The sequence below is a fragment of the Bos indicus x Bos taurus genome, chromosome 25, assembly GCF_003369695.1.
Source record: "Bos indicus x Bos taurus breed Angus x Brahman F1 hybrid chromosome 25, Bos_hybrid_MaternalHap_v2.0, whole genome shotgun sequence".
Taxonomy (NCBI): Eukaryota; Metazoa; Chordata; class Mammalia; order Artiodactyla; family Bovidae; genus Bos; species Bos indicus x Bos taurus.
In genome coordinates this window covers 9795745-9820053 of record NC_040100.1, presented here as the reverse complement: position 1 = coordinate 9820053, position 24309 = coordinate 9795745, and the positions used below count along the sequence as shown (strand labels likewise).

The window sequence follows — 24309 nt, the reverse complement described above, 5'->3', positions numbered from 1 at the left end:
CCATCATCAGCTCCCAGAGCTTGCTCAAACTCATGTCCATCGAGTCAGTGATGCCATCCAACCCTCTCATCCTCTGTCATCCCCTATCCTCCTGCCTTCAATCTTTCCCAGCATCAGTGTCTTTTCTAATGAGTCAGTTCTTTGCATCAGGTGGCCAAAGTATTGGAACTTCAGCTTCAACATCAGTCCTTCCAATGAATATTCAGGGTTGGTTTCCTTTAGGATTGATTTGATCTCTTTGCAGTTCAGGGGACTCTCAAGAGTCTTCTGCAACACCACAGTTAAAAGCATCAATTCTTCGCCGCTCAGCTTTCTTTGTGGTCCAACTCTCACATCCATACATGACAAGTGGATCATATATTGTCCTTTTTTGGGGGGAGTGGGAGGTGCTCTGGGTCTTCACTGTGGCAAGCAGGCTTCTCTAGTTGCAGCATGCAGACTTAATTGCCCCTTGGCTTGTGGGGCCTTTAGTTCCCCGACGAGGGATCACACCACAGTTCCCTGCATTGGAAGGTGAATTCTTAACCACTGGATCACCAGAGAAGTCTCCATGTACTGGTTTTAAGTGCCAGCTTTAAAGGAAGGTTTGCACTAGGTCACCTGTGAGGACCCTCCCAGTTCTAAACGAGTTGAGCAGGACACAATTTCTACCACTCACTTTCTTAATACTTCTCTCTCCTAGGGATTATGGCACAAGTAGCAGTGTCCACGCCGCCCATTGCACACGAGGAGTCCTCGGAGAGCAGAATGGTAGTGACCTTCCTCGTGTCTGCTCTTGAGTCCATGGTGAGATGGTTTGCAGTTCTATAAAATGTCATCTGGTTGGATCACTGCTGAATTACGAAACACTTCGCCAACACATCAGACATTCAGCTACAGAGTTAAATCCTATTTGTGTACACATACCCTTTTTAAGAAAGAATGATGGGCTTGTCAGATAATTAAGAACTGTTTTCCTACTTTATGGATGGAATCATATAAAGCTAAGCTCTCCAGATCTGAAAATTTAATGCAGGCATTTCTGTTACCTTGTTTGAAAATACTTGTTTAAATTCAAAGGTCAATTAATAATCTATTTATATGCATCTATTTACATCCAAAGTATAAACTTTACCCAATGGGTAAAAATTTGAGGGGAAGGGAATGGCTACCCACTCCAGTATTTTTGCCTGGAGAATTCCATGGACAGAGGAGCCTGGTGGGCTATAGTCCATGGGGTCACAAAGAGTAGAACACGACTAACTTACATAATCTCAAAGCATCTGATTACAAGATACTTATGGATTAAACAAGGAACAATCAGTAACTTTATAAAAGTGGACAAACTTGACAGCCACCTCGTTAATCAAGTGACCAACAGGAACATGGGCAGAGATGGGCCAGAGGGACCTCTGGAGCTTCCTGGTGGGAGGCACTCAGAAGCAGCAGTACTGCTTCCATGGCATTCATGCCTCGAAGGAGGGAGCATTGAACAAACCCAAAATAACTGGGCTGCACTTCCATAAATGTCAGTCTCGTGCAAGACAAAGAAAGACGGAGATCTGTCTGTCCCACATGGAAAGAGACTGGAGAGACAGGACAGCAAAAGAAAGTGCAACCCTGGATTGGATCCTGGACCACGAAAAAATCAGCTAGAGAGATTTTGTTTTTCTGTAATTTTGTGTTTTTTCTTAAAGCAGACCTCCCAGGCCCCACGAAATTTGGATCCACCCATGTAGATAACATTTCATTCTGTTTTTCATTTCAGTGTAAAGAACTGGCCAAGTCCAAGGCGGAAGTGGCCTGCATCGCTATGTATGAAGCAGATGTGTTTGTTATTGGAACAGAGAAAGGACGTGCTTTTGTCAATGCCAGGACGGATTTACAGAAGGATTTTGCAAAATACTGTAGGTGTTAACGATTTTATCCTTTGTATTCATAAATCTTACAGGCAAGACTTATATATTGTTTTCTTCTAAGATGTCATCATGGTGGCTCCATGGAAAAGAATCTGCTTGCAATGCAGGAGACCTGGGTTCTATCCTTGGGTGGGGAAGATCCTCTGGAAAAGGGAATGGCCACCCACTCCAGTCCTCTTGCCTCGAGAATCTCATGGACAGAGGAGCCTGGCGGGCTACAGCCTATATAGTCTCAGAGAATCAGACAAGACTGAAGCCACTTTGCATGCATGCACGTTAAGGATGTTATCCTTTGTATTTATAAATCTTAGAATATTTGCAGGCAAGACTTGTGTGTTGTTTTCTTCTAAGATGTCATCAGCATTATCCTAAAAATGGTTTGGACACATCCCTTTGACCTAGCAAAACACTGAGTCCAAGACCTCTCCCGTTTTTGCTTACTGGCTCCAGGCAGGGAAGACCAACCTCTGACCTGCTGTCTGTTCTGCTAAGTCACTTCAGTCGTGTCCGACTCTGTGTGACCCCGTAGACGGCAGCCCACCAGGTTCCCCCGTCCCTGGGATTTTCCAGGCAAGAGTACTGGAGTGGGGTGCCATTGCCTTCTCCAGCTGTCTGTTCTAGAACCTCGCAAATCTTTTTGACTCTCTTTCGCCCCCTGGTGTCTCCCCGCAGAACTGCAGCTCTGAATTAAGTCGTGTGCTCTGAGTCAGGCAAGATAGAAATCAGTTCCTCCAGCAACTCCCAGACAAGCCAGAAGGTTGAACACTCAGTCCACTCTTGTGTTTGCACCCCAAGGGAGGAGGCTCAGACTGAGGGATTCCTTCCCAGCTGCTCTGCACTGTGCCACGTAGAAGGAGAGGCACACACAGGCACACCAAATGCTGAGAATCTTCCTACGCCTATGCTGAAGTCTCTTCTTGGTTTTCCAGTGGCTGGGGTGCTGTAGCTTCTCAGATGGTCTGTAGTTCTCGAAGAGGTGTTCTGCTCCATCTATTGTTAATTTGGTGTATCCGTGGAAGAAAGAAGGCCTGTTGCTTCCTAGTCTGCTATCATGCCAACATCATTCTTGCTTTTGTTTTTGAAGAATTTTTTTTTGAAGTATAGTTGATTTTACAATGCTGTGTTAGTTTCAGGTGTACAGCAAAGTGATTCAGTTACACCTGTGTTTATATATTTTTTCAGATTGTTTTTCATTATGGGTTATTGAATACAGACCCCTGGGCCACCATGCAGTAGGTTCCTGTTGTTTTTTGAAGACTGTTTTTCACTCGCTGTGAAACCTGGCTTGACAGTTTCTTTCCCTCCAGCCTTTTTTTCTGGCCATGCCGCAAAGCTTATGGGATCTTAGTTCCCCAACCAGGAATTGAACCTGCGCCCTCGGCAGTGAAAGCATGGCGTCCCAACTGCTGGACTGCCGGGGAATTTCCTTCCTCCAGCCCTTCAGCTGTTTCATTCCATTGTCTCCTGGCTGCCACTGTTTTAGATAACAAAATTAGGTTAGAATTCTTATTTTTGTTCCCTTGGAGGTAATGTGTGTTTTTCCCTAGCTCTGTCTCATCTTTGGTTTTTAGCCATTTGACCGTGAAATGCCCATTTATGACCTTCTTTGCTTCTGCCTTACTTGGTCTGTGGAGTTTACTGAATCTGCAGGTTGATGTCTTTGTTAACAGTGGACGTTTTTGGCTATCATCTCTTCAAATATTCATTCCAATTCTCTTCATTTACACAGAGAGGGAAAATCGCTCTTTATTGTCTCACAGGTCATTAAGGCTCTGTTCCTTTTGTGTATGTGTCCCTTTTTATATTCAAGCTTCAGATTGGATAGTTTCTACTAGCGTTTCTTTGAGGACACTGATTCTTCCTTCTGCCATATCCAGGGCACTATTCATCTGGGGAAATTTTCATTTCCACCTGTTTTCCATTTCGAAAATTCCATTTTCTTTCTTCTTTCTCTGGTTAGCATTTTCATTTCTCTGTTGGAATTCCCCTTATATTCATTTGTTGTGCTCATCATGGCTATATAAAGTCCTTCGTGTGTTTATAGCAGTTGTCTTAAGTCCGTATCTGGTCATTTCAACTGAGTCATTAGTGGTTCTGAGTCTATAAATTGCTTTTTTTCTCTTTTGATCATGGGTCACATCTTCCTGCTTCTTCACATTTCTAATTTTTTGGTTTTTTGTGTATGGAGCTTTTGGGTTTGTTTTTTTTTTACTGTGCTGTACAGCATGTGGGATCTTACTTCCCCAAACAGGGATTGAACCTGTGCCCCCTGCGTTGGGAGCCCAGAGTCTTGACCACTGGACTGCCAGGGAAGTCCCTACTAATTTTAAATTTCATACAGGGTATTATGCATGCTGTGTTGTAAAGGTCTGCTAAATAAAACTGCGTTTTGTTCTGGCAGGCAGGTCACCTGGTCCCCACGTGGACAAGTGATGTCCTTGGCCCTGGAGGATCCATCCCTCTTAGTCTCGGAGGGAGGCCCCTCCTCCTAAGATGTGCCCCTTAGTTTTACAAAGTGTTCAACAAGCTTCCCAAACCTGGCGAATCCTAAACCCTGTTTAAATATGTTTAAACCCTGTTGGGTGTTAAATCTCTGCTAAACAATTTAGCTTCCAAACGTTGCTTCTACTTAAAGCCTCACCCTGTGCTTGCACAGTTTGAGGACCAGTTGAGGCTCCTCTGGTGGCTCAGATGGTAAAGAATCCGCCTGTAGTGCAAGAGACTTGGGTTCGATCCCTGGGCCAGGAAGATCCCCTGGAGGAGGAAACGGCAACCCACTCCAGTATTCTTGCCTGGGAAATCCCATAGACAGAGGAGCCTGGCGGGGCTACTGTCCGTGGGGTCGCAAAGCGTGGGACACGACTTAGCAACGAAAACAACAAGAATCCGAGGGAAGTTGCTGTGACGATATTGGGTCTTCCACCTTGTGACTCACTCTTCTCCAGAACTTCCGCTTCACTGTCTAACCACAATGGCAGTCCTGACCTGTGATGTAGATTTCCTCATGTCAACTAAGTCCCCTGCTGTTAGTGCCCAGGCACTCAGTTGTGTCCAACTCTTTGCAGCCCCATGGACTGTAGCCCACCAGGCTCCCCCATCCATGGGATTCTCCAGGCAAGAATACTGGAGTGGGTTGCCGTTTCCTCCTTCAGGGAATCTTCCCGGCCCAGGGATCTTGCATCTCCTGCATTGGCAGGCAGATTCTTTACCCCCAGCTGCTTTTTTTGGTTAAGCTCTATTTCTTCCGGAACCCCAGGTGAAGTAAGGAGTTCCCACAGGGGAAAAGCCAGGTCAGCATGCATCTCACTCCCTGTGTCCTTCCCTTCTTTCAAGGACATCATTGCTTTCTGGTTTTGCCTATTTCTGACTGTTCTTCAAAGCTTTCATGTAATCGATCCTAGAACTTCCCTTGGTGGTCCGAAGGTTAAGATGCCATGTTTCCAACGCAGGATCCATAGGTTCAATCCCTGATCAGGGAACAAGGATCCTACGAGCCATGCGGCATGGCCAAAAAAAAAAAAGAAGTAATTCATCTTAAGATTTTGTTCAGAGCTAATCACTGGGGGGCTGGTCCTAAATCTCTGCAGTTCTGAGTGTCTTCCTGCCTAGTGACTTGCAAACTCAGTAGTAAATAATTTTCTATGATATTTCCCTTTGAACTACTAAATTCTGTTTCCTCATATGTGAATCATTGATTGTTTATCCATAGAGTCATTTCAGAGACTATCACCTTGTTATTTTACCCTATTTTTTTAATTAAAAGATCCTGTTTTATGTCAGTTCCTTTCCCCCTTTTTCCTTCCGGTACTGGAAGCATGGATGTTAAGGAAATGAACTATACAGATGCTTGGCTTCTGACTTTGTACTGATGGCTCATTCACAGGTGTTGCTGAAGGGCTGCAGGAGGTGAAACCCCCAGGCCCCGCCAACGCCAGCAGGATGCAGGTTGATTCAGGAGAAACGGAAATCCTCAGAAAAGCTGTTGAAGACTATTTCTGCTTCTGTTACGGTAAAGCTCACCTTAGGCATTCATTCCCTGACTAGTTCACTACAGAAGATGGTGGTGGTGTTTAGTCGCTCAGTCATGTCCGACTCTTCTGTGACCCTATGGACTGTAGCTGCCCCCAGGCTCCTCTATCCATTGGATTCTCCAGGCAAGAATACTGGAGTGGATGGCCATTTCCTTCTCGAGGGGATCTTCCTGACCCAGGGATGGAACCCTCATATCCTGCATTGGCAGGCTGATTCTTTACTGCTGAGCCACTAGGGAAGCCAACAAAGATGGTATTCAGTTCAGTTCAGTTGCTCAGTCGTGTCCGACTCTTTGTGACCCCATGAACCACAGCACACCAGGCCTCCCTGTTCATCACCAATTCCCGGAGTTTATACAAACCCATGTCCATTGAGTCGGTGATGCGATCCAACCATCTCATCCTCTGTTGTCCCCTTCTCCTCCTGCCTTCAATCTTTCCCAGCATCAGGGTCTTTTCAAATGAGTCGGCCCTTTGCATCAGGTGGCCAAAGTATTGGAGTTTCAGCTCCAGCATCAGTCCTTCCAGTGAACACCCAGGACTGATCTCCTTTAGGATGGACTGGTTGGACCTCCTTGCAGTCCAAGGGACTCTCAAGAGTCTTCTCCAACACCACAGTTCAAAAGCATTGATTCTGTGGTGCTCAACTTTCTTTATAGTCCAACTCTCACACCCAGACATGACTGCTAGAAAAACCATAGCCTTGACTAGACAAACCTTTGTTGGCAAAGATGGTATTAGAGATCATTTTATCAGTGTGACTATATAAACTCTCTCTAACATTAGAGAAATCCACATTTGCATCAAGTGAACAGCCAGTTAAGTACCAGATCAACTTGGTCTCTTCCCATTTGTCAGAACATCTGGATACATCAGCCTTCAGTCTGCGGAGCCCCCTCCCCACGGCCACGTAGTTATGACAGATGTTCATGCTTGGTTCACACACCAGCCTCATCCTCATTGGTCTCCCCACAGGCCTGGAGACGGGAATTTTTTTAATTTATTTTTTAATTGGAGGAAAATCGCTTTGCAGTGTTGTGTTGGTTTCTGCCGTACAACAGCGCAAATCAGCCATAATTATACACATATCCCCTCCCTCCTGAGCCTCACTCCCCTGAGATGGTTTTTTTTTTTAAATACCTACACAGTGCTTTAGATAGGGGTGTTCCCAGGTGGTCCAATGTTTAAGAATCTGTGCTTCCACTGCCAGGGGCGTGGTACTATGCCAGAAGTAACATCTGGCATGCAACACAGAGCATTTAAAAAAAACACACACACAAAACAAAAAACCACTTAAAAGCTAGATAACAAGGATGTCTGCAGGTGTTATATTTGCATTAGAAGCCCATGAGCATCTTCGGGCCTGGCTCTTCTTTCCTATACAGCTGCACACATCTGTGTGACCTGCAGTGAGCGTCTGTATTTGGGGACCCCAGCTAGGGAATCTTAAGGTCTCAGGTTATACTTCCCTATGAAAAATGAGGCTCCAGCACCTTGGGGATGGCCAGCGGTGCAGAGAGACTGCCACAGCCCCAGGTGGTGACGTGAGGCCTCAGCTGTCTCCAGGCAAGGCCTGGTCTGTACCATGTGACACAGGGACAGATGAGCTTTGGGCCAGGCCCTCATCCTCAGCTGGCAGCATCGTGAATAACCACACAGGCTGTTCCCTGCAGCCCTGGGTGCCCCAGAGTGCACACCCTGAATCGTGTGACCGCCAAGAGAAGAGAAAAAAGACCTATTGTTGTCTTTTCTTTCAGAAATGGATTACTTTTAGTTTACTTATTGAAATATAGTTGACTTACCTTATATTACTTTCCAGTGTACAACATACTGATTCAGTGTTTTTATAGATTATGCAACCTGTTATTTTCTCTTCTGTGAAGATTTAAAGGAAAACAGATTCTATGTATTCTTTTGGCTGTTTGATTGGAAATGTTACGAACTTGAGATATAGCGGCATGGGACACTTTAGGATTTTAATAAACTTTGGAGCCAAATGTTACCACCTGGGTTTATGGCATTAACTGAAATTGACGGTCAGGGTTTCTTATGCTCCTGTTGTTTAAAGATGTCCTGCTGATGCTTCCAGGCAAAGCCTTGGGGACAGCAGCCATGGTACCTGTTCCTTACGAGAAGATGCTGACGGACCAGGAGGCTATAGTGGTGCAGGGGCTCCCAGAAGGGGTCCCCTTCCAACACCCTGAGAACTATGACCTTGCAACGCTGAAGTGGATTTTGGAGAACAAAGCGGGGATTTCATTCCTCATCAACAGGTGACAGGCTGTCCCCCTTTTCTCACAGCTGGTTCATCTGCAGATAAACTGACAACTTAATTTCAGTTGGTTAAATCTGTCCCGATATGTTTATTTATTGGGATTGTTGTATTTATTTAAATGATTTTATGTATCTATTTTGACTGTGCTGGGGCTTCATTGCTGCATGGGCTTTTCTCTAGTTGCGGCGAGCAGCGGCTCCTCTCTAGTCGTGACGCACAGACTTCTCATTTAGGTGGCTTCTCTTGTTGCCGATCCCCACCTCTAGGGCACGCGGACTTCTGTAGTTGAGGCACATGGGCTCAGTAGTTTTAGCTCATGGGCTCTAGAGCACAGACTCAGTAGTTGCAATGCACGGGCTTAGTTGCTGCACGGCGTGTGGGATCTTCCCAGACCAGGGATCAAACCCATGTCTCCTGCATTGGCAGGCAGATTTTTTACCACTAAGCCCCCAAGGAAGCCCCTGTCCTCTTATGTTTAGAAGTTGGTTCTTCAGATGTTTACTCTGTGTGTCTGGTGTGTGCATGTCAGCTGTTAATATATGGGTTTTTTTTGCAGACCTTTCCCGGGTCCAGCGAATCAGCCGGGTAAGTGACAGCTTCTCCTACTTGGTGGCTGCCCAGTTTGCTTTTCTTAGTTAAAGTGCGAGTTTGGCACATTCTAAAACTTGTTTAGGCTGTGTCTTTCCTGCATTGAGGAGGCCACCTCTGATCCCGGGACCTGGGGTGATGTTTGCAGGCACTACAGCTCAGGGAAACACACACATCCAGCCCAGGAGCCGAGACACCACCCTCCTCCAGCTTGCATGCCAGCGGACTTCTGCGTGCAGGCTTCACAGGGCGGGAGACCTGCCTTGTCCACACGCATAGGAAAGTGAGGATGCTGGTCTTTGCACACCAACCATGGGCCAGGCATTGTGAGCTTCAAGAGTAGGTCTGGGCTGTGTGGCCATTCCTGTAATTCTGAGATGTCTACGAGAAGGAATGAGACTGTTCAGAGAACCAGGGGTGGTGACCCTGAGAGCCCTTGGGAAAGGGTTAGAATTGTATGGTCAGAATAGCTTCCTGGAGAAGCTGGCCCCCGAGATAAGCAGGGTCTTAACAGCTTGGTTCCCCCAGGAAGCCCATTCCATGTGGTCAGGCAGAAAGCTTGTGCAGGGTGTTGGAGACTACGTTTGGGAACCCAGAACCACTCATAATCTCCTCATAATGATGAAGGAACCAAAAAAAGAAGCAGTCTTACCAGGAGCATTTAGAGATCCATCTACGCCCACTTCTTGTTTTCTCAGATCGTTATTCTGGATGTAGATGGAAACCTTGGGTCATGAAATGTTCATGAAAGACCAGGTCTAAAGAGAGTGTCATGCTGAGCCTACCTAGGTGCAGAAACCAAGTGGCTGGGGTGGGCGGAGGTCTCACTGTCCACAAGACGCACCTCGGGGTACAGACAGTGATGAGACCCTCCTGTGCATGGACTGCTCACAGAAGAAGTATTTCTGGAGCAGTTGTGAGTTCCTGGGGGCCCAGCTCACCTTAGAGGAGGGACTGGAGCGTGAGGGGTGGCTGGTGACCGCTGTCCCAGGAGGCTTGTGTTGTCCCTACAGAATAATGATAATAACTGCTGACACATTCTGTGATGGACACTGTTCTAAGCACCTTGCATGGATGAATTAATCCTTACTCAACCACCATCCTCAGATGAGGAAACTGAGGCATGGGGAGGCTTAGTAACCTGCTGGAGGTCACTCTGGCCCCATCTGCTGCTCAGCCCCTATCTTGCCCACACAAGTCGCCCAAGCCTTGGGGGCTGCTTTGAGCTGGTCTCTCTGCTGCCCTTCTCTGATGACCTGGAACCTGGAGTTCGGTCCTCTGTGTATTTGCCTTCCCTTTATATGCCTTTGTCATGTTTCAGGATGCATGAAACCAGCTAGCGTGTGTCTTTTTACTCCTGCACAGGTGGGCCTGGGGTGGTAACTGACACTGATAAGTCAGTGACATCACCAAGTGAAAGGTAAGGGACAAATAAAATATTAACTCCACATCTAAACCCAATGTGTTAGTGTTTAGAGTATGGAATGGCTTATTTTGTTACATATTCCTTATTCAAAGGGATGTTTGGGGTTATGAAACTATATTCTGTTGACACCTTTAACTTTCTTCATGGTGTCATTTAACTTTATGAAATTAAAGTCGAGGTAGCTGTGCATTCAGTTTGATGAGGGGCGGGGTACCGTGACATCACGGAGATCTGGGGAGTGGGCTCAGTGTGTCCAGATGCCTGTGGGCAGTTCTTTTCCTGCCCATCTTGACCAGCGTTCCCTTCTCCTTTTAGCTGCACCCCCATCCGTGTGAAGACTGAACCCATGGAAGATTCTGGTATGTATACTGATGCTTGTAGAATGAGCTATTCAGCAGGTCGTTATTTGACTCCTTTTAATACCCACTGCAGTATTTTGGCCTGAGAATTCCATTGACAGAGGAGCCTGGCGGGCTACAGTCCATGGGTCTCAAAGAGTCAGACACGACTGAGCAACTTTCAGTTTCACTTCACATTTTTTGTAAAAATGGTACTTTCAGTAAAGCAGGACTAGAGAGGAACTTCCTCAACTTGATTAAAAAATTCTTCAAAAAACCTATAGCTGACATCATATTTAATGATGAGAAACTATAATTTTTCCCACTAAGATCAGGAAGGATGTCCCCTCTCATCACTCCCTTTCAGTATCATACTGAAAGTCCTAGTTAATGCAATAAGACAAGAAAAGGAAATATATGGTATATGATTGGGAATAATCAATAAAACTGTCTTTAATTTTCAGATGATCTATTGATCCATGTAGAAAATCCAGTTAACCTCAACTGTGGCCTTATTTGCAGAATCATATTTTACTCAAATATCTAGAAAAAAGTCTTCTAGTTCAATAAATACTGGGTACTAAAATGTTATTGGGCTTCCTTGGTGGTTCAGACAGTAAAGAATCCACCTGCAATGTGGGAGACCTGGGTTTGGTCCCTGGGTTAGGAAGATCCCCTGGAAAAGGGAACGGCTACCCACTCCAGTATTCTGGCCTGGAGAATTCCATGGACAGAGGATCCTGGCAGGCTACAGTCCATGGGGTCACTAAGTAGATATATTTGTATGTAAAGTGTTATTTTAATCGTATGGAAATTAGAACTTGACTGTTAAATAGGTAAAAAAGTCTTATACATTTGGAATTATGAATTTGATTTATGAATAAAGTATGAATAAACAACTTGTTTTATTGCTTTCTTACACTCTGTAATTTCTAAATGTTCTACAATAGACATGCATTACTACGATAATCTATATTGGCAGAAAAGAAATCCCTCTTTGATGGGTGAGAGCAGTTAACCCCCATCCCTGCCTCTCCCACTTCTCAAAAAAGAAAAGAAAAAAGAAAAATGGCATTAGGGGAAAATGTTAAAGGTTAAAAATAGAAAAAAATTTAAAAGTCAAATGTTTAATCAAGGAATGGAAAAATATTGAAAGCATTAGAAGTTAAAAGCTTAGGCAGCCTAAAATAAACAAGTACATAAAACTAAACCTCAAACCTCCGAAAGGTAAAGATGAATGCAAACTGGCTATAAGGAGGTAAAGGGCTTCCCTGGTGGCTCAGCGGTAGAGAATCTGCCTGCAATGCAGAAGACAAGAATTTGATCCCTGGGTCGGGAAGATCCCCTAGAGAAGGAAATGGCAACCCACTCCAGTATTCTTGCCTGGAGAATCCCATGGACAGAGGAGCCTGGAGGCACACAGTCCCTGGGGAAGAAAGAGTTGGACATGACTTAGTAACTAAACCACCTACTACCATAAGGGGGTAAAACTAGAATTTAATGATGTTTAGAAAAGCAATCTAAAAATAAACAGTTCCAAACTTCCAAAAGTTAAATGAGAGAATCTAAAAGAAAAATATTCAACATTAAGACTACATGTAGAGGAAAGGCAGAGAGAGACTTTATCTTCAGTGAAATGGAGGTCAGAGCATCCACGTTTCTGAAGGTGTCAGGGCGTGGTTTATGCCCGGCTGCCTCCCCCAGTCCCTTGGGGCAAGAGAGCCTGACCCGTCCCTTGTCGTACACCAGGGTCACTCCTGTCTACATGGAAATGTGTGCTTGGTGGAAGCTCCACCTTAAATACCATGGTCTGAAAAATAAGAGTGCATGTCCATTGTAGTTATTCTGGGTAAAACCAACACAAGTCAGGAGGAGCCGAGGATTCCAGCTAGCAGAATTCAGCTGTGTAGTCTTCATCCCCCTTACACGTGATGCCCCTTTAATCTTAGGGATGTGTGTGCGCTCAGTCATGTGCGACTCTTTGTGACCCTATGGACTGTGGCCCACCAGGCTCCTCTGTCCATGGGCTTTCCCAGGCAAGAATACTGGAGTGGGTTGCCATTTCCTCCATCAGGATGTCTTCCTGATCCAGGGATCAAACCCTCATCTCCTGTGTCTCTTGCATTACAGACGGATTCTGTACCGCTGAGCCGCCAGAGAAGCCCCTGTAATCTTAGCCATGATGCATTTCCAAGATACAGGAATGCATTTCAGATACATTCTGCCTGTGTCTCTGTTGGTCACGGAGAATTTAAAACCCCCAAGCCACAGTCTCCTGTCAGAAACTTGGAAAACAGATGGGATGAGAGTGAGGGGTTGTTAGCCCTCCCTGAGGGGGGCCCTTTCACAGAACCATGCCCCTCGCCCGCCCCCGCCCCCCTCTCCTTCCTCACCAGCTGTAGGGTGGATGAGCCATTCCCACTGGCCTTAAAATAGGCCTCTTTTGTGGAGGTCTCTGTTTGGAGATGTGGTTCCCTTTAAGATAAAATATGTGTTCCCTAATAATGTGACTTTCTGCTGTGAATTTCATGGTACGAATCGCTTCCAGCTGCCTACAGGCTTCTGAGAGCTGACCATCCCTTGGCCTTACTTCCCACGACGTCTGTGTAGCACCTGACGCACCGAACAGCTGTTTAAACGGGTTCTGCCTTTTGAATTTCCGCCTCGTGTGTTGAGGAAAAGCTGAAGCCAGCCCGTTTTCATTACCATTTCAAACACATTGTGCATTCCGCAGCTTCAAATCTGCTTTCAGTTGCCTGCATTGAACAGGCGTTTTTCTTTGACAGCCCAGCCGTCACATATTTATCAGATGTTTGAGTACAGGCATTAGTGCCTAATCAACTTGGAAATTGTACCTAGAAGTTTGACTGTAAGTTACAAAAGCTATACACGTTTCAAACAAAAATTCAGGCTAGTGATATGTGAAAAGTGAAAGTCGCTCCGTCGTGTCTGACTCTTTGCTACCCCATGGACTATACAGTCCTTGGAATTCTCCAGGCCAGAATACTGGAGTGGGTAGCCTTTCCCTTCTCCAGGGGATCTTCCCAACCCAGGGGAAGAACCCAGGTCTCACGCATTGCAGGCAGATTCTTTACCAGCTGAGCCACCAGGGAAGCCCTTTTGATAATCACATTCTTTAATACCCCATCTCACTATCCCTATGCCAACAGAGCTGTTAATTTCAGAAGGCCCCCACCCCCACCACGGAACTTGTTAATTAATGCTGAACAGTGAAATCCCAAGCTGTGTCACAATTACTGTTTTTGCCTCTGTTAACTTCCACAGTTAGATTATATGTATACTTCAGTATCAGTTATCTATTGCAGTATAAAAGACCGCCTGCACCCCAGAACTTAGTGGCTTCAAACTGTGATTCCATCTCTCTCACACGTCTGTGTGTGGACCAGGCTGTCCTCTGGGCTGGGCTGGCCGTCCTCCGGGGTCGCGGCCTCAGGCAGCAGAGCTGAGTCTCTCTCCTCTGAGCCTCACATCCTCCAGGTTCATTCACCTGGCAGCTCTGCTCCAAAAACAACAGAAGCGGAGCCCCAGGCACATTTCAAGCCTCTGTCTACATCCCATTGGCCGAAGCAAGTCACATGGCCACCCCAGGTTTACAAGGCGGGTAGTTTTCCACTTGGAGAAAACAGGAGTGGGAAAGTTAGGTTGCAAACAGGTGTGTATACTGGGATGGGAGACATCTGTGGCTAATTTTTGCCATCTCCCACACCTTTCCCTGATAAAGCCTTTGGGTTTTACTAATGTAGTTTCCCCAGCTTTTGAAATTCATCCTGTTGTAATAAGTAAATTAAGATAATCTGTGCCAATTCAGGCCCCATTACAGAAGAAGATTTACAGTATTTCATGTAAATACATGCACATATTCAGCCATCTTGAAAGGGAGAATCTCTCCAAACTGGGAACTAGACCTCTTTCTCCTTCTCTTCTTTCCCTCCCTCCCTCAGTCTTTCATTTCTTTTATGCTGTGTTATATTTTTATGTGGATTAACCCATCCGTTCATAGCGCATGAGCTACAGGTTCTTTTGCTGACCACAGTGTTACTGTGTTAAACAACCTGGAAGGGATATTAGCTGGTCACATCTCTGTTGGTGAGTTTAACGCATCATTTTATAATTTCCATTGCATTCCAAGGTATTTCACTGAAAGCAGAAGTTGTGTCAGTCAAGAAAGAATCAGAAGATCCTAATTACTATGAATATAGTATGCAAGGTAATGCCATTTTATAATAACTTTCTTCTCTAAAAGTTGTCTGTGATGGAAACTTTTAATTAGTGCTCATCTGAACAAATAAGCAAAGAGTCATAAAGATCCATGTATATTTATGTAGAATCTAGCACAGTGACATTAAGGTGAACAATTTCACAGTCATAAAATGGATTGTATTAATACGTAGCCTGAATCCATATGATTCTGGGCATACGTGACTGTAAAGGTATTTCAGGCTGCCTTTTACTTGAGTTTGTCTATTAAGTATTGTTTTGTGTGTTCTAAAATATTCCCCTCTTAAGCTGCTTCTGTCCAGTCTGAGTTGCTGAGAAGATATTAAGATAAAAGAGATGGAGACAGAGTTAAGAAACTCAAGTGCCTTTTTTTTTACTAGAAAGGCAGCATATGAGTTCCCTGCCAGCATATAAATTCAACAGGAAGAAGATGGTTGTTATCAAATGCACAAGCATTCCAAAGGCGGTGCAGGTGGGGTGGTCTGTGCGGTCGGGTGGCTCTGTTCTCCACGCAAAGAATCCTGCCAGCCCCCGGCTGATGATGGTTGATGGTCAGCTGGGGCCCTCATGGTGACAGGATACCGTCTTACTGCTATGACAACTGCACAGTGTTCCAGTCCTTTCTCCATCTTCCAGCTCCACTGCAGAGTGTAGGACGATTTGCAATTACTTCCTCAGACATTATCAGATTGAAAATGTTTCCTACAAAATCATAAACTTTGGAATTTTCCTGCAGCATTACTTAGCTCTGTAAGTTTTACTAAAAACACCTTTTCCAAAAGATCTAAAAGGCAGAGACCAACGGAAGTTCTGTTGTAATTGCTCTGTCGTGGGCCAACCCCACCCACCCTCTTCTGCCCCCTCCTGCCCTGTGCCCCACGACCAGTCTCCTTACATCTGGGCAGAGGGGCAGAGGATCTCTTCTCAGCCCATCCCATACATCCTGCTGCTGCTGCTAAGTCACTTCAGTTGTGTCCGACTCTGTGTGACCCCATAGACGGCAGCCCACCAGGCTCCCCCGTCCCTGGGATTCTCCAGGCAAGAACACTGGAGTGGGGTGCCATTTCCTTCTCCAATGCATGAAAGTGAAAGTGAAGTCGCTCAGTCGTGTCCGACTCTTAGCAACCCCATGGACTGCAGCCTACCAGGCTCCTTCATCCATGGGATTTTCCAGGCAAGAGTACTGGAGTGGGTGCCATCTCCTTGTCCGCCCATACATCCTGACCCACCCCAATTGTGTATTCTTTGAAAGCTGGGATCTGTTCACGTCTCTCCCCCATTCACATTGTCTGTGGCTCCGTATCACCTGTAAAGTCCCAGTTTCCTTCCATGTTCCTACTGTTCCTTTTCTTTTTTGGCTACCCCATGAGGCATGCAGGATCTTAGCTCCCTGAGAGAGAGAGAGTGAAGTAGCTCGGTTATGTCCGACTCTTTGCAACCCCATGAACTGTAGCCTGCCAGGCTCCTCCATCCATGGGATTTTCCAAGCAAGAATATTGGAGTGGATTGTCATTTCCTTCTCCAGGAGATCTTCCCAAACCAGGGATTGAACCTGGGTCTCCTGCACTGCAGGCAGACTCTACCTGAGCCACCAGAGAAGCCCTAGAGGTGAAAATTGCTCAGATCCCATGGACTACACAGTCCATTGAATTCTCCAAGCCAGAATACTGGAGTGGGTAGCCGTTCCCTTCAGCAGGGGATCTTCCCAACCCAGGGATCAAACCCAGGTCTTACACATTGCGGGCAGATTCTTTACCAGCTGAGCCACAAGGGAAACCCAAGAATACTAGAGTGGGTAGCCTATCCCTTCTCCAGCAGATCTTCCCAACCCAGGAATTGAACTAGGGTCTCCTGCATTGCAGGCGGATTGTGAGCAGACCAGGGATCACATCTGTGCCCCAGGCAGCGGAAGCTCAGAATCTTAACCACTTGACCGCCAGGAAAGTACCCCTGCTGCTCTTTCTGGTGTTCCCTCCTGTGTCATCTGCCTCCCCCACCATCACCCTCCCTCCGTTCTTCAGACACGTGCTCTGTCTGTGGTTCCTTGTACATGGCCCCGAGTCCCCCTTCCACGGGGCTTTTATATAAGCTGATCCCTCGCTGTGGCTCTCCTTCCTATCCTGCAGACTTCTGAGGAGCGTCCCCCTTCTTTCTGGGCACAGTCAGAACCTCAACTCCTGCAGGAGCTTCCAGCATTTAGTGTGACCTGCTGTGTTCTATTTTTGCCTTTTTTTTTTTTTTTGGGGCACACCAAACAGCATGTGCCATCTTAGTGCCCCAACCAGGGATCGAAGCCATGCCCGCCCACATTGGACGGGTGGAGTCTTAACCCCTGGACCGCCAGGGAAGTCCTATATTTATGCTTTTACCGAGGACTCCCTCAGCTAGTGGCGGGAAACATAGCATCTTACTCCCGCCCTGGAGTCCCAAGCCCGGGACTTTCTACATCCTGGACATTCAGATGTGCTTGCTGAATTCAGTATGAAGAATCAGTGTAACATTTGTTTCTAAATGACTGTTGTTCGAAACAATAGTCATTTAGAAACAAATTCTTAACTCCCAAGAATGTATTTTTGAACTTAAATGATCAAATTGTGTACAATCAGGGATAGGATACTTACTGATTCTGCTCTGAAAGGCATCAGTGAAATAAATAAATTAGATGCACCTGCAATCACTCTATTTTAACTTTTCAGAAAGAAGTACATTGTTTGAAGAGAAATATTTACATTAAATGTATGACTTTATAGTCTTTCTTCCACTTGGCTTGAAAATGACAGAACCATTCAAGACATCTTTGTAGAACAGCTTCCTTCTTGATACCAAAAAAGCTCCAGATTGCCTGACATCATGGACAATATTCCATAGCACTGAATGTTTTTATAACCACTTAGGTTAAATACATGCTGAAGTATTGATATCTTTCTGTCTCCTTTAAGTAAGGGAGATAGTTTTAAATCCAAAAAGACCATCAATGTGACCTGCTCAGAATGGCGACTGGCCCCTAGGGAGCCCCCAGTGAAGTCAGCCATGGCCCCACAAGTGCTCAGAAGCTACCCCACACACACACCAGGACCTCATGATCCATCTGTAACACAGATCTCTCAGAAGACCCCCGACACAACGTCTACACAGGTTCATATAGTATCCTGGCCCACGTGAAGCCCATGGACGTCCCGTAGGTCTTTTAGGTCTGCAGGGACCCATCTCTTCCCGGAAATGAAGAACGCCCTGTGTAAGCTTTGCTGAGCTGTACTGCACCCAGGCTGCCTTGATGTGGATGGATGTCAGAGCACCACTACCATTCTGGCCTCTTCCCGGCCGACGTGGCGTGATGTGGGGGGAAAGGCTTCCAGGACAAGGGAACAAGGTCAAGGTCAAGGAGCCCAAGAACAAGAGGTCCAAGGTCAAGAAATTAATGTAGCCTTTCCCAAAATACATCACTGCAACACTGATCTTTCTGCCTTCCTTTTCCACATTGAAATACTCTGAACATTGATTACACAGAGCCCAGCTGGATAATGCAGGATAATCTTTTCTGAAGGTTATCAATGAGGACACCTAATCCTATCTTCCCCTTGCCATGTAACATAAAAATTCACAGGTTTTGGATATCTTTTTTTTTTGCAAGGGGGGGGGGGTCATCTGCCTATCACAAATAGTAAACAATTGTATGCCAACAAGTTGAGTCACCTAAATGAAATGGACAAATTACTGAAACTGACTAAAGATAAAACACAAATTTTGAACAGTCACATAACAAGAATTTTGAATAGTCGTTGAAAAGCTTCCTACAAACAAAAGCCCAGGATCAGGTGACTTCACTGGTGAATTCTACCAAATGTTTAAAGAATGAACACCACAACTTCAAAAACTCTTACAGAAAACAGAGGAGGGAATACTTCTCAACTCATTCTGTTAAGCCAGTATCACCCTGATACAAAAACCAGACCAAACAGCACAAGGAAACTACAAAACAATATCGCTTATTAACAGATAAACAAAAATCCTCAATAAAACAGTCATAAGTTTATACATCCATACCTGTTGGGTATGTACCTCCGCCTCAGGCCTGCAAACCTTGAGAACAAAGAAAAAGCCCAGCGACAAAGACATCAGTGGCTTATTGGATAAGGGATCTTACACATCTGAAGCAAAGTCCTGGAGCAACACGCACTTTGTGCAGCAAACAGCAGACAAGAAGTGACAGCAACCTTCGCTAACTCGGAGGAGGAGGCTTTCATTTATAGGGAGGAACTGACGTCAGATTGGCTCTTCGGTTACCGGGGAAACCAACAGTTGGGGTAGGGGGCAAGCGAGGTAGGTAGTTACTAATTAAGCCCCAATTAAGAGGATGGAGAAGGAAATGGCAACCCACTCCAGTGTTCTTGCCTGGAGAATCCCAGGGACGGGGGAGCCTGGTGGGCTGCCGTCTATGGGGTCGCACAGAGTCGGACACGACTGAAGTGACTTAGCGGCAGCAAGAGGATGGAGGTAGTCCTGTGGGTGAAGCAGGGTCTGGTTGAGTGGGGAGATGTACTAAGAGCAAGAGAACAGCCATCTTGAATGGCCTGACCACACAGTGACCATATAGTGATTGCTCCTAGGAAGGCAAGATTAGCTCAACTTATGGAAATCAGTCAACAGAAGAGCAACATAATGAATAAAGGACAAAACCCACATGATTGTCCTCGTAGATGTAGGAAAAAGGCATTTGACAAAATCTAATACCTTTCATGATTTTAAAAAAACGCTCAAGAAACTAGGAACCGAAGGGAACTTTTTCAACATAATTAAAAGCGTCTATTTAAAAACTTATATAGATCATGTCATACTTAAAGATTGAAGACTTTCCCCCTAAGACCAGGAACAAGACAAGTATGTCAGGGACTTCTTTGGTGGCCCATTGGTTAAGAATATGTCTGCCAATGCAGGGGACATGGGTTCGACGTCTGACTCAGAAAGGTCCCACGTGCTGCGGGGCAGCTAAGCTCGCGCACCACAACTACTGAAGCCCCTGCACCTGGGCCCTGTGTTCCACAACGAGAGAAACCACCGCAGTGAAAAGCCCGCGCACAGCAAGGAAGAGTAGCCCCTCTCTCTGCAGCGAGAGAAAGCCTGCACGAAGCGACAAAGACCCAGCACAGTGAAAAATAATGATTAATTAAAAAAAAAAAAAAAACATGTCTGTTCTTGCCACTTCTTTTCAACACTGTATTGAAGGTCCTAAGCAGAGCAATTAGGCAAGATCAAAAAAGAAATCCAGATGTGTGTCTCTATCTGGAGCCAGAGATCGGGAAAGACAAAGATCACAAACGGTAAATTATTAGCATTTTGCTATCTGAGTAAAGGGTAGATGGATCTTTTTTGTACTATTTTATTTTTGCAACTTTCCCGTAAGTTTAAAACTACTTCCAGTATAAAGTATGTGTCTTTTTTTTTTCAAAGACAGGTATGAGAATTGAGGAAACTTGGAACACTGACTAGATATGAGATGATGATGCTAATTGTTCGTTGTGTGGGTCGTCGCAATACGGTGTCGCTAACAGAAGAGAGATGGACTCCTCCAGTGTAGGCATTTGCACACTGCATTCCGAGATTCACAGTGAACTACCAATGGGGGTACTTACTTTTCTTTGCCCACAAAGTTCGTATACTCAAAGGCACAGTTCTTCCAGTGGTCGTGAGGGTTGGATCCTAAAGAAGGCTGAGCTTCAAACAATTGATGCTTTCAAACTGTGGTGCGAGAAGACTCTTGAGGGTCCCTTGGACTGCAAGGAGATCAAACCAGTCCATCTTAAAGGCAACCAACCCTGAATATTCATGGAAGGACTGATGCTGAAGCTGAAGCTCCAATACTTTGGCCACCTGACGTGAAGAGCCGACACATTGGAAAAGACCCTGATGCTGGGAAAGACTGATGGCAGGAGAAGGGGACGACAGAGGATGAGATGGTTGGATGGCATCACCGACTCGAGAGACATGAGTTTGAGCAAACTCAGGGAGACTGAAAGACAGGGAAGGCTGGTGTGCTGCAGTCCATGGGGTTGCAAAGATCTGACACGACTGAGTGACTAAACAACAGCAGCCGGGGGGGTGGTGGTTGGGGCACAGATAGAATGACCTGAGTCGATGACTTGATGCTGGAGGATGGACAAATGGCCTCATTTTGCCTTCTCTCTGCTTTTCTATGTTTTAAGTTTTTCCAAAGCATAGGTTAAGGGGAAAAAAAGCATAAAGAAAGGATCATTTGTATGAATTCTATTTCAAGGAGTCTATAAATATTTCGTGGGTATTCCTTTGTGGGTCTTGAATTCTTTGCCTTAGTTTCAAATGATGTCTTTTTTAAAATATGTGTTTCTGCCTTTTTAATATATTGTTTGCTTTCCTTTCAGAGAGCCGTCATTCTTCTGCAGGCACTGAAGTAATAGAAACGGAATTACCAATGGAAGGTTAGAAAATTGAGGCATTCTCTCTCTCTCTCTTTTTTTTTTTAGTTTACAGTATTTTGCAGAGAATAAACTTTTTCTTAAAAGACTATTTTGATATGAACCATTTTTTAAAAGTCTTTATTGAATTCGTTACAATACTGCTTCTGTTTTATGTTTTGGTTTTTTGGCCCCGAGGCTTGTGGGATCTCAGCTCCCCGACCAGAGATCAAACCCAAACCCCCTGCTCTGGAGGATGAAGTCTGAACCACTGGACTGCCAGGGGAGCCCCTTGTTTGATTTTTAAAAGCTTTCTATTTTATGCCAGTCCCTTTATTCTTTCTTTATTGACCAAACCACACGGCCTACCAGATTTCAATTCCCTAGGCAGGGATTAAAACCCACACCATGGTAGTGAAAGCCCAGAAAGCCCAGGCCTAACTCCTAGGCCACCAGAAAACTCCCTGAAACCTTTTTATTTTAAAGGAGTTATAGTCGATCCCCGGGTCGGGAAGATCCCCTGGAGAAGGAAATGGTAACCCACTCCAATATTCTTGCCTGGGAAATGCCATGGACAGAGGTGCCCTGTGGACTATAGTCCATGGGGTCGCAAAGAGTCAGACACAGCTTAGCAACTGAACAATAGATTCAGAAGAAGCTGCAAGAACAGCACACGCAGCCCAATGTGCCTTCAGCCATTTTTCCCTAAAGGTTGCATCTCATACGACGACAGTACAAAATCAAAACAGTCTTGTGTTCTAGTCTTTTCTTCTTTTACTAACAATTGATTAATGTAACAACTGACAGATCTTTCTAAAATGAGCCCGTCAGGTGAGATAATCTAGCCAGGCTCTTGTCTGTATGTAGAACGTGTATGTTGTTGCTGTTGTTCGGTCGCTCAGTTGTGTCCAGCTCTTTGCAACCCCGTGAACTGCAGCATCCAGGCTTCCCTGTCCTTCACCATCTCCTGGAGCTTGCACAGACTCATTTCCATTGAGTCCGGTGACGCCAGCTTGATGTACGTGTCACAATTCTTATCCAGCAGAAAACTCAATTATGAGTCCAAGTAATGATAGACCTTGAATCACCTGGGGGCTGCTGGCAGGATAAGAGAGGAGCAAATAGCTTTCGAAAAATCTCAGTAATTCCCAACAACAACCAGAAAACACTGTTGCCAGTGAATTCCATTAGCTCAAAGAGAAGAATATTCTGTGTCCCTTACTGTGGGTAACTTCGTATCATTTGCTCCCTGAAAGTTTCTTATCTCCCCTTATCCCCTGTAAGTTAAGGCAAACTTTTATTACTCTGTTATCCCTTTTAAAATTAAAATTACCTTTGTGTTTATACCTCTGTTTATTAAATATGGAATGCATTTAAAATGCCAGGATAAGCGACTTTGGGGATAGAGAAGCAGTAAAATATTAGAACATGAGCATATGTAACAATGAATGTCATTTTAGAAAATTTTTTTTTCAAGATTCTACTCAACTTGTCCCTTCAGAAACGAGTGAGGACCCTGAAGCTGAGGTGAAAATTGAAGGTTGGTTGCCAAAAACCTTGCCGAATTTGCACTGCTAAGTATAGCGTTCCTTTTGCCTCAAAAGACTGCTCCGGGGAAAAGAGTGAAATCGATGTGTGTGTGTGTGTGACCAGGGCAGGGAGGAGCAGGGTGGGGTGGCTCCTCATGTCCTTCTGAGGTCTTGCTCTCCGACGTAGAATCTCAGATATCCAAGTAGTTAATCGTTCACAGAACACAGGGACTGAGCTCCGAGTCCCTCAGAAAGGACTAGACGGGCTCATTTCATTTCTCACGTAGAACTTAAGGGAGCGTAGTGTCTGTCATTTGACCAGACCGTGATAATATCAGCTGCGCTTTTACTATTTAACCCCATCTGAGCTTTTCCTTGACTGTCTTGTTTCATCATTTCTCATGGGTCGTCTGCTTCTTAAGTGCTCTCTTGTATGCACTCATATGTCTTCCTTTCTTCACCCCTCCTTAATTGAGAATAACAATAAAGGGATTTTTTTTTCTTTTCCTTTGGCCAAGTGGCATGCAGGATCTTAATTCCTCAAGCAGGGAATGAACCTGTGCCCCCTGCGTTGGGAGCTTGGGGTCTTAACCACTGGACCACTAGGGAAGTCCCGGGAAATGTATTTTTAAACAGTCTTCTTTTTAAATCAATTTAGACTGACTGTGAGGTATCAGGGGCTACAAACTAAGTAAAAGCCATGGAGCCCTTTCCCCTTTGACACAGAGATTAAACTGCAGAGACTCAAACATCAATTAATGCCAAGCCAGCTTGTTATTCCACAGCTAAATATTCTCTGGAGTTTTAAAAATTTAGTCTGGCCTTTTTTTTTTTTTTTTGGCCACATTGGGCTGCTTGCAGAATCTTAGTTCCCCATCCGGCACTGAACCCGGGCCCTTGGAGGTGAAAGCCCCAAGTCACAATCACTAGGTCACCGGGAATTCCCTCCTCGGGCCTTCTAATCAGAATGGCAGTTTGATAGTTTTAGAGCAGAAGTCGTCTAATTTTCTATAAGTTCTGAATTTCAATTTCTGTTTAAGGAAACACCAGTTCACCCAATATTACAAATTCTGCAGCAGGTGTTGAAGACCTTAACATCGTTCAGGTGACAGTCCCAGGTATAGAATTCTATCTGATTTTGTCAAAATTTAGACTGTGTTTTTCATTTTATTGTATTTTAACTGTTTTGTGACATGGGTTAACCTCTCGGAGCTATTTCTTTGCTAAGTTCACCCTGTCAACTAAGGACAGACATCTCTAATGCCTTAAATTTACAAATTTACAAAATGCTTACTTTTTGCTAAACGTAAATTGATAAGCCAGGTAAAGTACTTTCTTGTGAGCTAATGGGGGTTTTCTCCAATGGCCTTTTGGGGTCGGGGGCAAATACATAAATAAACTTTTTTTTTAATTTTTTTAGACAATGAGAAGGAAAGATTATCAAGCCTTGAAAAAATAAAACAACTAAGAGAGCAAGTCAATGACCTTTTTAGCCGAAAATTTGGTACGTTTTTATATTGTTGCATATTCAGAGTTTTGAATATATATTTGAAATAT

The 24309-nt window shown here is 45.0% G+C and overlaps 1 protein-coding gene and 1 long non-coding RNA gene across 5 annotated transcripts in view; one reads left to right on the top strand and one right to left on the bottom strand.

Moving 5' to 3' along the window:
• The window catches only part of LOC113883238 (general transcription factor II-I repeat domain-containing protein 2), a 46816-nt gene that overhangs the window by 16014 nt on the left and 6493 nt on the right, over window positions 1-24309 (top strand). The window contains exons 2-13 of one of the 4 annotated variants that reach the window (XM_027526780.1): window positions 683-786; window positions 1748-1886; window positions 5782-5907; window positions 8019-8202; window positions 8761-8789; window positions 10158-10212; window positions 10534-10577; window positions 14707-14784; window positions 21191-21247; window positions 22701-22763; window positions 23793-23870; window positions 24173-24256. In XM_027526780.1, the coding sequence (XP_027382581.1) occupies window positions 688-786; window positions 1748-1886; window positions 5782-5907; window positions 8019-8202; window positions 8761-8789; window positions 10158-10212; window positions 10534-10577; window positions 14707-14784; window positions 21191-21247; window positions 22701-22763; window positions 23793-23870; window positions 24173-24256 (1036 nt within the window). In that variant the 5' untranslated portion in view covers window positions 683-687. The remainder of the gene's footprint in view (window positions 1-682; window positions 787-1747; window positions 1887-5781; window positions 5908-8018; window positions 8203-8760; window positions 8790-10157; window positions 10213-10533; window positions 10578-14706; window positions 14785-21190; window positions 21248-22700; window positions 22764-23792; window positions 23871-24172; window positions 24257-24309) is intronic. The other 3 variants (XM_027526782.1, XM_027526784.1, XM_027526783.1) reach the window with 3 other exon arrangements.
• LOC113883239 lies at window positions 14827-19213 on the bottom strand. Its single transcript, XR_003508593.1, has 2 exons — window positions 18840-19213; window positions 14827-15436 (listed from the first exon to the last, which is right to left on the bottom strand). It is a non-coding gene; the product is annotated as an uncharacterized LOC113883239 (long non-coding RNA).